The 14,212-nt window shown below is 44.7% G+C and overlaps 1 protein-coding gene across 1 annotated transcript in view; it reads right to left on the reverse strand.

Moving 5' to 3' along the window:
• LOC135219170 (ubiquitin carboxyl-terminal hydrolase 14-like) overlaps positions 1-14,212 on the reverse strand; it is a 70,361-nt gene that overhangs the window by 43,344 nt on the left and 12,805 nt on the right. Inside the window, exons 2-3 of the mRNA XM_064255704.1 lie at positions 13,853-14,031; positions 140-247 (exon numbers count right to left, since the gene is read on the reverse strand). Of these exons, the coding sequence (XP_064111774.1) occupies positions 140-247; positions 13,853-14,031 (287 nt within the window). The remainder of the gene's footprint in view (positions 1-139; positions 248-13,852; positions 14,032-14,212) is intronic.

The raw sequence follows: 14,212 nt of genomic DNA on the forward strand, positions 1-14,212 counted from the left end.
AAATGAAGATGAACTGAAAAATAAACTCACAAAGACCCATGAATGTGGAATGCTAATGTGTAAACTACAGAATATATTGTAACCTACCCACTGCAACCCCTACTGGCATATGAACGTAACCTATCAAATATTTCCTTACCAAAGTATTCCTTTCTGCTTCTGTCATATCTTCAATAAATGATGTCTTTTCTGTAGGTTCAACTGGAACATCTTCTTCCTTGCTGCCCATCATCAGAATTGTCACACCCTACATATAAGAGCCAATAACGATGATAAAGTTCATGCATACAACAAACCTAAAATGTTGATATATGGAAGCAAAATGACATTTTTGTAAGAAAATAGTTTTAATTATACTTACCCAGTAATTATAATACATATAGCGAAGAGTTTCACTCGCCCGGCAGTTAAGTTTCTGTTTTGTTTTGGCTAGCTAACAATGACCCTGCCCACTTTCAGGGAAAGAGAGGAACCACTTGGCAAAGAGCTCAGTTTCTTTTCTGCCCTTAAAGGGAAAAATCCATGCTAGGGGATGGAAGGTAGTATATAATTACTGGGTAAGTATAATTAAAACTTTATTTTATAATAAAAATGTCATTTTTAATTATGGGACTTATCCAGTAATTAAATAGCTGATTCCCACAGTGAGGGATGGTGGGATGCATGAATATTTCCACCTTAAAATATTAACGTTGTAACTAGAAAGAGAAAAAAATTTGCCAACATATAAAAATGTTTTTTAATTTCTAATCTGATAAGAGAGTTGATGCAAGAAAGTACATGTACTGCCTCTAGTTGTCACATGTACTGCCTCTGGTGGTCACTCATCATGTAGAGGTGTGCTGGTAAAGCCAGCAAAGACCTACTTCTTTCATGGGACCTTTGTGGCGAAGGATATTTCCGATGGCCAACAAAGGATAGGTGAATTGCCCTTACATAGGGCTCAGTACCAATATTTCACTAAAGAAAAATTTGTTACCTATATCCAAAACATGTCTAAATAAAAAAACCACCACCTCCCTACCAAAGGACTGGAGGCTACTCAGATACTTCATACCTCCAGGCTTCCCAAAAATCATAGGCACCTTAGCAAGGAAGAAAAAGATTTTTAGAAAGGGTTGCTTCCTACACTTCCTTTCCCAACACATTAGCCGCAAGAAAAGGACCCAAGGTACTGCAATCATTATATACTGTTTCAATACCTCGAAGATAATGAGGCATAAACACAGACTTACATTTCCAAAATGTAGTTTAAAATTGCTGATAAGGACAGGTTTCTTTTAAAATCCAGAAGTGGCTGCTACTCTAATCTCATGAGTTTTCAATTTATATAAGGGGAACACGTCTCTTAGAAAGAATGCTAGTGCATTCTTAGACAAGGGCCTAGACAGGTTCTTGACAGAGCACCACAGACTGCAAGAATTGCCGTGTGTGTCCTTAGTATTATCCAGATAGTATTTTAAAGATCTAACTGAACACAATGCTCTTTCCCCATCATCAGATCCCAGAACTTCTGTCAAGCTCTTAATAGAGAAAGAATGAGGCCATGGGTTAGAGGGAGACTTTCTTGGCCAAAAACCCAAAGGAATATGAGCAGATAGCATTCGCTTTAGAAAAGCGTACCCTTTTATCCAAGGCATGTACTACACCGATCCCCTTGGCCGTCATCAAGGGTATCAGAAAAAGGGTTTTTTAGTCAAGTCTCTTGAGGAGATAGATACAATGCATAGGCTCAAAGTGAGGACATGACAACCACTTCAAATCTCAAGATTCCAAGGTACTGCAGGCGAATCTTTACTCTTGGAGGTGTCCAAAGACTTAATACAATTCGAGATGTCTGGATTGGAGGACAAGTCCAATCCTCTATGATGAAAGACTGAACCAAACATGGCTCTATAGCCCTTAATGGTGGATATTGAAGAGGTCCTCCTTTTTCTCTCTCGTCACTGGAAACACATACATGTCTGGAGGAACCTTCCTGTTCCAGCTCACTTTCAAAAAGAACTGTAGGGGTCTGAGATGAAGTCTGCCCAGATGTACAAATTGTTCCATTAACAATAGAAAAACAAGGAGGCTCATCCAAGTATTGGCAGAGCATTCTTCTAGAAAGAATTTTCTAGAATTTCCTGAGACACTATTATGATCCCGAAATACTGAGTCATTTGAAAGGGGATCAATTGAGACTTCTGGTGGTTTACTAGAATTCCTAATTCTTGTACTAACAAAAATCTTCCTGAGGTCCTCCATGCTTTGACTCTCTGAATGGGCTCTGAGAAGCCAATCATCCAAATACAGGGAGATTCTAATTCCACGTAGGTGTAGCACAAGTCTTTCCCTCAAACACAAACCTGATGTACTTTTTTGAACTAGTATGAATAGGAACACGGAAATACGCATCCTGTAGGTCTAATGTCATCATCACATCTCCTGGGCGAATGGATGACAGGACTGACTGGTTTGTTTCTATCTTGAATTTTGTCTTTAAGACAAAGACGTTGAGGGCGCTGACATCCAAGACAGGTCTCCAGCCCACCGATGACTTGGGGACCACGAACAACGGTTGTAAAATCCTGAAGAATGTAGGTCCTGCACCAGCTCTATTGCCCCTTTTATTAAAAAGACATAAATTCTTCTGCAAGTACCGAAAACCTCTGACTCTTGCGAATAAGCAGTCAAGACAACTGGCGTGTTGACTAAGGGAGGGATTTTCACAATGGGGATGATATAACCTTTCAGAACCTTCACTATCCAGGCTTCTGCTCCTTTCTTCTGCCAAACGTCCCAAAACTAAAGAAGTCTGGTTCCGACTTGGGCACAGAGGACGGTCTCCTCACCTGTGAGAGGAACCTTTAGCAGAGGTTTTTCTTGACTGCTATCAAGGCAAAGTGAGTCCTTCCTCTGAAACGGCAGAAGGGTCTCGGTCTGGACTGAAAGGGTCGTGCCTTCGAAGGAAGAGAATGCTTTGTACTGACAACAGGAGTCTCCTTGGTCTCTTGGTGGACTGAACAAGATCCTGAGTGCTTTTCTTCTGCAACTCAGGATCTTGCAACTCAGAGGCTATGTCGAGGACAGTCAATTGAGAAAACAGGTGCTTTCTATCCAATGGTGAATACAACAATGCCAATCTTTGAGCTGCAGTAACTCTCTTAGAGATGTGCGAGCACCAGAGCTCCCTCTTCTTCAGAGTGCCTAGTGTATAAAGGGAACCTAGCTCATGGGAGACGTCTGTGATTCCCGTCAATACAAAATAACACTCCTAACCAGTCGGATGAAAAGTTCTCTGGCAAGACCGAGCAATATCTAATTTTGCAAGCCAGGGCACCCACTGCCCAATCAAGAAAGTTTATAACTTCGAACACTCTAAAGATGTTCAAGAGGAGATGCGCTAGTTCCAAGGCTGAAAACAAAATCTTGGCCGACGAGAAAGCAGAACGCCTGGCTGAATCTACTAACCCTGAGAAGTCTCCTTGAGAAGAAGCAAAGATTCCCAAGGAAGGCGCTCTTTAGTAGCATACGAGAGATACCTCCATCTCAATTTCCTAGAGAGCGGAAAACTAAGAGGGGTTCTGCCTTGATCCCTGTTTTCTGCTAGCCAAGCTCTTATGTCCTTGACTGCTTTCGTTGCCAAAGAAGACAGCACTATTTTCGGTATGCTGGAGGAAGCAGAAGACATATCCATAACTAAAGTTGACATGGGAGACGTGGGAGTTGTAGGGAAAAAGTTGGCAGGATAAGAAGCCACAAGGAACTTCATTAAGGTAACATACTCAAAGAGGCAGCTTGATCCTCTACCTCTTCCTCTTCAGACAAAATGGGAGAAAGATCCGCAGGAACTTGAGTCGTATCTGGAACCAGACGAGTTTGGGGAATCGGAGCTACAACGGGGGCCTGAGGAAGCTCCACACCTATGAGCACTTGAAGTGTCCTAGCCACTATTGGCGCATGAGTCAAAGCAGGTGCTAAAGATGTCATGGGCGCTTGAGGAATCAAGGGAGCACTAATAAGTAAAATCAAAATGCTATCCAGTATCAGCTGAATAGGGTCCACTTTGGTTGAAACGTGGAAGCTACCGGAGGAGAAGGAGCCGATAAGCGCTCGGGCGCAACTGCACCTGGCTGTGACTCCACACAAGTGGGCACTACCTGGCGTTTGTTGATAACAAGAGGGTTCTGGCTCCAATGGGCGCCTGACTGCTTCCGACAGTGCGGGCGCGTCGGGAGTTGCAAGTGCTGGGTGAGCATCCCCTTCTGAGAGGCAATCAGAAGAAAATTGCTACAGATTGTCCCAATGGCTGCAAGATGGAAGCAGTGCTCTAGACCTCTTCACAGAAACCACAGGAGGTGCTGCTACATCTGTGGAGGCCCTCGAGACTTACTGCTTGAGTGCCACTGATGATAACAACAATGAGAGGAGTCTTCGGAACTGGACAACTTATGCACTTCCAATGAGTGACCTTTCCGGCAGTTCTCTGCTGCAACCTGGGAAACTACAACAGGTTGAACTGAGGGGGTGACTGCTTGTGGGGAGAGCCCACCAACCTCCCTTGGGCAACCAGTTTGATTCCTCCCATGTACTGGGAAGTATGCCAGTGACCTTTTCCAAGGACAGTGAGTGTGAAGAACAGCCACCTCCTCCACTAACACTGCACTGTCACTTTTTGCCTTGTCCATCAGGACTTTCACTGATGATACAAGCTGCTTCATCGTCTGAACTAACATTGAAAAGCGTTTTTCCAGCTTTTCTTCTAGGCAGGTGATGGGGTTGGGAACAGAAGTATGGGAGCCTGAAAACTGAGAAGGTGGTAAAGTAAGAGAACTAGGAACTATGGCTACAGAAATAAAAGGAACATTCGAATCCGATGATCCCTGGCTAGCTGATTTTGAACTAGCTCTAGCTAAAGCCTTTCTCTTCCTATCTCTACCAAATTTTGTTAAATGAGATTCTAAGTTCCTCATGTCCTCTCATCCCAATCTACACACTCATAAAATCTTAAAACTGCAGAACATACTTGTCCATGACAAGATGAAAACAAGGCATGTGAATCGTAAAACAGTTTAGTCAATCTAGTCTTACAACCATTTGCACAATACATACCTAATGTCAGCAACACTAGAGTCTGACACGATGTGAATAGAAAGACAAGTTGGTAATCCAAGCAAATAACTATCTAGTTCCTTAAGTAACAAGAACCTAAATCTAAATAAATAACGTCGAGTCGGCCAACACAATGCAAATAATACTTCACTTAATGCTGATAAACAAAATGAAAAGTCAAGAATTCCAGAATTAACTGCAGCTGATAACCAGTCTGTAGCCATCAGCCGGCAGAAACAAACTGAACTCTTTGCCAAGTGGTTCCTCTCTTTCCCCAGAAGTGGGTGGCGTCATTGTAACTAGCCAAAACAAAACATAAAATTAGCGTGACCTGCAAATTTCGGAATTTAACTGCTGGGCAAGTAAAACTCTTAATTATATAATTATTAGGTAAGGCCCATAATTAAAAACCTTAATTACTAAATTTTCAACACTACATATATACTATACATACACCTTTTTATATGCTATGCCTATCCCATTTATCCTTGCAAACAGCCAACACACATCAAAATAAAACTGAACTCATAACTTGGAGAAATTACCAAGTGTATTTAAGCAAGAGTTCTAATTACAGTATCAATCAATGATTACTGGTACGGCTAGGTACTAGCAGAAGGTTCTTGGTAGAAAAATTAGACCACTTAAAGAAGAGGCCGTCCTACCAGAGGTCTTCCCTGTCATACAATCTTGACCCAACTTTAAAAGTAAACCACAGAGAAGCCAACATAGTATGCATCTAGATTTTTCATGCTTAAAAGACTGTCATGTTGTTCTACAATGATGAGTCTTGATCAGAATTACCTCTGCTGCTTCAATGTACTGTTCCAATGCACCCATAACCAACAGAAGATGATGCAGATGAACTGACAAAAACTGCCAATCAAGTCTAAAACTGAAGTACAGAAACACAGCCAAAAACCTCATTACTGTGCATCGAACACCAGCGAAGACACTCATCTGTAGATGCCAGTGCAGAATCAATCACCCATAGTGTCTCCCATCTGTCAACGGGTCAAAATCACCCAACCTTAACTGATCTACAAGAATTTCAAAGAAAGGCAAGTCATGAAGTGGTGCTGTTTTTCCACGCAAGTCAAAATATCTGAGTAGATTTCAACTTTAGTAATACATAAAACAGAAGTATTATTATTCAGAAGAACCCTATCCACATGGAACAGGGGCCTAAGACTTGAAGAATATAGTGCTCATCAGGAAGTAAGAGAAGAAATAAATTAATAGATAAAAATGTATTAAAATGCAAAGAGAATTAGTATTAGAGTACTAATGCATTGTATCTTTGCTTAAAGTTTTGAAGTTCCAAAAGTCATACTGACATATGAAGATCAGCATCTAATAAAGAAAAACAATACATCATCAGAACTATAAAAACGATGGCTCTTCCATCCTTTTGGATCAGTTACCATTTGTTAGTGCCATCCTATTGGTCACTTCCTTCCCCATCCTGAGGAATAATGATGTGAAATTCACATAATTTCGTATCCATGTGAAATTCACACGGATACAAAACTCTTCCTATAGATCTATATGGTTAGTAATTTCCGATGTTTTCTGCCAATCTTTTCATAAAATTCCAAGCATCAGGTGATATAAAAAAATGATGCAACTATGACCAACACAAGAGAAATGGGAACTAAGTCATATACAAGATAAGAAAAAAGAAACTCAAGATAGGTCTTATGAGGCAATATTAAGTACACACAGCATAGATAATGAGTGGTTTGGAAACTACTGACCACTTATTTCTGTTCACATACACGGCATTCATACCACATAAATCACTCCACAATTTGCTAATAACTACGGTTGTAGGTAAAATAGAATTGGCCCCCAACCCCCCCAAAAAAAACAACACTGAAATACAACGGAGCAAAATAATAAAAAAATTTGTTGTCTCAATTAGATATGCAAAAATATAAAATATGTTATTGTTATAATACAATTAAGTTTGTTCATACTTACCTGGCAGATATATATATAGCTGTATTTCTGACGTCCGACAGAATTTCAAAACTCGCGGCACACGTGAGTGGGGCGGCCAGGGTGGTAAGTACCCATTCCGCCGCTGGGAGGCGGATATCAGGAACCATTCCCATTTTCTGTTCATATTTATTCATGACCCTTGTCTCCTGAGGGGAGGAGGGTGGGCACTCTAATTATATATATCTGCCAGGTAAGTATGAACAAACTTAATTGTATTATAACAATAACATTTTGTTCATGAAACTTACCTGTCAGATATATATATAGCTGAATCCCACCTTCGGATGGTGGGTAGAGACAGAATAGGATTTTTAGGAAACTTAAATTAAATAAAAGATTTACTTCTTGTTCCTTTCCTACCTGATAGCAAAGTAGACTCTGTGATTACTGTCACTAAAGCCTGCTTATGCTTTTATCAGAGTTGCCAGCCAGGTTTGGACCTGTAGTGCTGGTGCCTCTGGATGCTCTGTCAACGGGGGACGTGACCACAATGTGACAAGACCATCTAGCCAAACATATGGCAGTAACACAGCAACCGACCACCACCTGACCAACTAACCAAAAAACCCCTGACATTAACACTAAGGAATGGGAGATTTCCACAGAAGATCTCACCATCAACCAAAAACACAATAAAAACTAACCTAACTAAGCTAAGGGATAGGGAGAGAGCTACTTCAGCCCCCAAAACTGTGTCTGCCGAAATGTAAGGCCCCAAAGAACTACAGTTCTCGTAAATCGTTTCTCACATCCCGGAGGTAATGTGAGGCGCAATACGGAATTGCTCCTCCAAAAGGTGCTATCAAGTATATCTTTGATAGACATATTCCTTTGGAAGGCAAGAGAAGTAGCTACGGCTCTGACTTTGTGAGCTTTCTTTTTCTTTCTTTTAAAGAGGCTCAAATCAGTCTTCTGGGAAAGATGAATGAGCCTCTTTAATTGACGTCCCTCAAGAAGAAAGCAAACAGCATTCTTCGACAACGGCAAATCTGTCTCTTCACCGAGCACCAGAGATTACCTGAGGGACCTCTTATCTCTTTAGTCCTATTCACATAGAACTTGAGAAGCCCTGACAGGGCACAGGGCTCTCTCTGGTTCTTGACCCACGAGACTCGACATTCCTTTTGATTTCAAAGCTCTTCGGCCAAGGATTAGACGGGTTCTCGTTCTTAGCCAAGAAAGATGGGCTCAACGAGCAGACAGAGTTGTCCCCCTTGAAGCCCACTAGGCTACTGAAACGCTTGGATTTCACTAACTCTCTTCGCCGTCGCCAGAGAAGCTAGGAAAAGCGTTTTCCCTCGTCAAGTCCCTTAGAGAAGCTTCATGGAGAGGCTCAAAGGGACTTAGCATAAGATGTTTCAAAACCACATCGAGATTCCATGAGGGCGGTCTTGCTTGAGGAATCTTGGTGGTTTCGAACGACCTTAAGAGATCGTGCAGATCCTTATTGGTCGGAGAGGTCCAGTCCTCTGTGCGAAAAACGGCAGACAACATACTCCTATAACCCCTTGATTGTAGGAACTGCCAATTTCCTGCACATTTCTTAGATAGAGTAAGAAATCTGCTATCTGATTCACAGGTCGTGGAAGAGGAAATTCCTTCCTTTTTGCACCATGCCCTGAAGGAGGACCACTTAGACTGGTAGACAGCTCTTGAAGAGGCTCTTCGAGCATTAGCGATTGCCTCTCGCAGCTGCCTTTGAAAAGCCTCTCGCTCTGGCCAACTTTTCGATAGTCTGAACGCAGTCAGAGCCAGAGCGGAGAGGTTTTGGTGAAACCTTTTGAAGTGAGGCTGTCTGAGTAGATCTCTCCTCCAGGGCAACGTTCTTGGGAAGTCCACAAGGAATGTCATGACCTCTGTGAACCACTCTCTTGCTGCCACATTGGGGCAATCAGAGTCAACCTTGTCCCTTCTGAAGCTGCGAACTTCCTCATTACCTCCCCATGATCTTGAATGGGGAAAGGCGTACAGATCCAGGTCCGTCCAGTTCCAGAGCAACGCGTCCACTGCAATTGCCCCTGGATCCAGAACTGGGGAGCAATACAGAGGAAGCCTCTTCGTCCTCGATGTAGCGAACAGGTCTACTAGAGGACGTCCCCACAATGTCCATAATTGTTGACAGACTTCCTGGTGCAAGGTCCATTCTGTTGGTAGAATCTGATTTTGTCGACTGAGAAGGTCCGCCCTGACATTCTGAACCCCTGCCACGAATCTTGTCAGGATCTTGATGCGCCTTGCGTCTGCCCATAGCAGAACCTCTTTCGCCAGGAGAAAAAGGGATCTGGAGTGAGTTCCTCCCTGATTCTTTAGATATGCAAGGGCTGTGGTGCTGTCTGAGTTGACTGAACAACCTTGCTTGACAGTTTGTCTTCGAAGAACTGTAGCGACAGGAATATCGCTGCCAGTTCCTTACATTGATGTGCCAGGCAACCTGTTCCCCTCTCCAGGAGCCTGACACTTCCTCCCCCCCCCAGTGTTGCTCCCCAAACCGGAAATGGAAGCGTCTGAGAACAACACTAGGTCGGGCTCAAGAGATTAAGGAGAAGCCCTCTCGTAACTTCTGAGGGTCGAGCCACCATCTTAAGTGGCCTTTTACCTTGCTTGAGATCCTTAGGATCGCATTCAGGTCCTCTTTCGACTTCCATTCTTCCGCAAGGAAAAATTGAGAGGCCTGAGGTGCAGTCTTCCCAGCGAGACAACTTTTCTAACTAGAAGAGGAAATGGTGCCCAGCAGACTCATCCACTCCCTCACCGAACAAGCTTCTCTCTCTAGGAGGTCTTGCGACTTTCTCTAACCCCAGTCGCTGACGTTCCTGGGATGGAAACGCCCGAAAAGCCACTGAATCCATCTGAATCCCCAGATACACGATGGACTGTGTCGGGGTCAGATGCGACTTTTCGGAGTTGACCAAAAGACCAAGAGACTTTGCTAGGGCTAACGTAAACTGAAGGTCCTTCAGACATTTCTGCCTCGACGACGCTCTGATCAGCCAATCGTCGAGATAGAGGGATATCCTGATCCCTGACGAATGGAGCCACTTCGCTACATTTCCTCATTATCATTGTGAAAACCATCGGGGCCGTGCTGAGACCGAAACAAAGGGCTCTGAATTGCCAAACCCTGTTGTCTAAGACGAATCTCAGGTACTTCCTTGAAAGAGGGTGGACGGGGACGTGGAAGTACGCGTCCTGCAGGTCCAGAGACACCATCCAGTCGCCAGGTCTCAAGGCTCCCAGCACCGACTGAGGCGTCTCCATTTTGAACTTGATCTTTTCTACAAAATGATTGAGCCTGCTCACATCCAGACTGGGCGCCAACCTGACGACTGCTTCGGCACTAGGAAAATCCTGTTGTAGAAGCCCGGTGACTCCAGGTCCAAGACTTGTTCCACCGCTCTTTTTTCGACCATCTGGTCTAACAGATCAAAAGAATACTTTTCTTCTCTCCCTGATAAGATGGAGAGAGGTCTCTGGGAGTTGATGTTAAAGGAGGAGGATGTAAAAAGGGGATCTTGTACCCCTGCTCTACTATCTTGAGAGTCCAAGGATCCGCCCCTCTCTGCCTCCATGCTCCGCAAAGAACTTCAGTCTGGCCCCGACTGGCGTCTGAAGGACAAGATCTTCCATTTGGTTGGTTTTTGGTTTTAAATGAAGCTCTTCCTCTCGAAAAACCTCTCCCTCGAGGAGCTGCTCTCGAGGGGGTGCCCCGGCGAAAGGGTTTGACTTTCTTTCGGGGGTTTACTGAATGCCGATGTGGAAGGAACTGCTGGACGTCTTGAAGACTGTACCAAGAGGTCCTGGGTCGCCTTCTCTTGCAAACTCGTTGCAAGATCCTTTACCATAGCCTGGGGGAAGAGATGGTCCGAAAGAGGCGCAAAGAGTAATTCCGCTTTTCTGAGCGGGAGAGACCGACCCTCTTAGCGGTAAAATTGCATCTAAGAGGTACGGCCTTTTCTTCAGGAAAGCAGTTCCAAAATGAGAAACTAGCTCCTCCGAACCATCCCTGACGGCCTTGTCCATACATGACAACACGCTGGACTGCTCCCCAGACTGAGAATCAGACTTCTAGACTGAAGGTCTAAAACTCCCCAGGCACCAGCTAAGAAATTAAAGGGACATTTTTTTTCAAGGTGCGAAGCAGTCCCTTCAAAGTGGTGTCCGTCTCCACAGGAGTCCAGGACACCTTAGCAGACGATTAAGAGAGACCTCCTCTGAGCGTCCACTAAACTGGAGAAGTCACCCAGAGCGGACGAAGGAACCTTTACTCCCACGTCCTCCTTGGTTTCATACCAAATTCCTCCTCCTTTCCCGGCGAGTCTAGAGGGAGGAAGGGCGAAAGAATGTGGTCTTGCCCTGATCCTTCCTTCGAGACATAAAATCTTGAAGTTTCTTGAAAGCTCTCTTGGTCGACAGCGATGTCTTCATTTCGACGAACTCAGGGGTCTTAACGGTCTTGGAAGACGAAAGTTGAGGAGACCTAGGGGCTGCCGGCTGGAACTTCTCCCCGAAGGATGAACGTAACAGCCTGACAAGACCTTATAGTCCGAGACAGCTGAAGCTACCGGAGGTTCTTCTTCGACGGAACTCCCAGGACTACTAAGTTCCCCTTTCCTCCCCCTAAGAGGAACTGGAGAACGTCCATCAGGAGGGGAGGGCGTACGGGTCCAGCAGTCTCAAGCCTTGAACAAAGACTTCCGTTGATTGGAAGTACCCGCTACAGGTACGGAATCACCCTTACGATCCTTAGAAGGACGGACATCCTGCAAAGAGGAGCATCCTTAGAAGCAACAGGGAACTGTCTTAACAGACACGTCCCTACGAGAGGAAGCGCGAGCTTCCTGACGAGAGGCGCTAAAACGTCTGCTTAGCCAAGCAAGCGTCCTGCTGAGCGTCCTCAAAAAAGCGTCCTGCCTCGTTCGAAAAGCGTCCTGCTTCGAACGGCTGAGCGTCCTGACGAGCGTCCTCAAAGGCGTCCTGTCGAGAACGCAAAGGTCCTGCTTCGAACGCCGAGCGTCCTCAACAGCGCAAAGCGTCCTGCTTCGACGCCAGCGTCCTGCGAGCGTCCTCTACTGAGAGAGCGAAAGATCTACTCGGAGAACGAGAACGGTGACGATCCGGAGGTGGAGAGAGAGACGAACGAGACGAGAGAGAATGAGACTGCTTCGTCCTCTTGACGGGCAGCCTAACGTCCTTTCTACGCTTAGGCTCGACTGCTGCTGGGCGAGTCCTCTGAGCCATAGCGACGTAATCTGGTGGTCCTGAAGGGACACTAGGATATCTTCTAGGTGACGAAGGAGCAGAAGAACAGGGGCAGGACTGACCCTGCGAGAAGGCGAGGGGCAGGGGACGCCTCCTTCCTTCTAGCAGGTACAGCTATCTGCCTCTCAGGTGAACACGCCTGTGCGTGGAAACCAACGTCCTCGTCGGTAGCAACCCTACCTCTCTTCTGAGGAGGAAAGGCGTCATACGCATCCTCTGACGAAAGCGGAGACATAGGACGTGAAGCGTACCTCAAAGCGAAAAGTCCTTTTCAAACGGACGCGAGTCTCTCCGAGCGCTCCACCCCTTGCGCGAGGACGCCCTTCGGAGGACGAAAGAAATCCTTCAGGGGCACCCGCTCGTGCGCGCTCCTTGGCAGCCTGGGGACTTAGCACAAACAACCAAGGCCTGCCGAACGGGGACGCCAGATCGGTTGGGTGGGGAGCCCCCGTAACCCTCTTGCGGCTTTCGACATACCCACTCCCTGAGTCCTGGGAGTTCGATAGAGGCATTATGGCATTATGGGGCCGATCTGACGCCCCCTCCACAACACTAGGGGCACTAACACAAACTTTCACAGGGCCAGTTTCTAGGGCCAAAACTTTCGATTCGAGAGCGCGAATAGACTCAAGAATCAGAGAAAGGGTGTTACCTTCTCCAGACACAGCACTGGGGCCCGAAGGCAACAAAACAGGATTAGGTTGAGCAAAATCTACTGGTGTTAGAGGAGGAGAAATGTTACATCCCTTACCTTTCGTAGAACTGCTCTTGGAGGAAGACCTCCTGACTCTATCGCGCTCCAATTTACGTCGATAGGTCTCATACATCTTCCATTTATCATCATCCAAATCCTTGCATTCATTGCACCGATCATCAACCAAGCAAACATGCCCCCTGCAATCCATACAAACTGTGTGAGGATCAACTGAAGGTTTAAGAAGCCTCACCTTACATTCACATCCTCACACACACTCTGAAACTTCCAGTACTTGATCCCGACATCATGTACACAGAAAAGCCAATCCAAAATAAAAAACCAATCCACTATTACGCGTGCCAATCCAACAATCCAGAAGTCGATACCAAAAGTCAATCCAGATAATTTAAAGCGAGATAAATCAAAAATCCTAGACGGAGGCTACTGTAAACAGTTGTTTCCAGCACCGGCGACAGAAAAAATATGAACAGAAAATCGGAATGGTTTCCTGATATCCGCCCCAGCGGCGGGAATGGGTACTACCACCTGGCCGCCCCACTAGTGTGCCGCGAGTTTTGAAATTCTGTCGGACGTCAGAAATACAGCTATATATATATCTGACAGGTAAGTTTCATGAACAAAACATCAATTTCATTCTCTATGAACTAACTTTTTACTGGAACTAGCTTTTCATACTGTCATTACTACCAATAGCTTTTGAATTTATAACCAAAAATACTGAATTGGTTATTGATTTAACATGGCATACAAAATATGAGATTTACGTTTACCACTTACATCTTTCATTTTAATACCGTCCCACGTATCATCTTTGATAGTAGCACCCCTAAGCATGATCTTCTGGCGGTGAGGTTGTACGCCAGTCAAGGCAAACAACTGAGCCTTAAACACCATTGGAGGCTCTCCAGTATCAAGCTCAATATCTGGATACATCTCCTTTCCCCATTTAACTTTAACTGCAAAGAAATAGACAAATTAGTTTGACAGGAAATAATATTTGCACTTCCAAAGAAAAAAAAAATTTCTGTTAGGAATAATAAACCATATGTATTTCTTATACACAATATCTAATAGATTATTGTGGCTACCATATAAATATGAAATTTTCATTATTAAAATGAAGTTATATTGTATACT

This window comes from Macrobrachium nipponense, chromosome 1 (assembly GCF_015104395.2).
Source record: "Macrobrachium nipponense isolate FS-2020 chromosome 1, ASM1510439v2, whole genome shotgun sequence".
NCBI classification, from domain to species: domain Eukaryota; kingdom Metazoa; phylum Arthropoda; class Malacostraca; order Decapoda; family Palaemonidae; genus Macrobrachium; species Macrobrachium nipponense.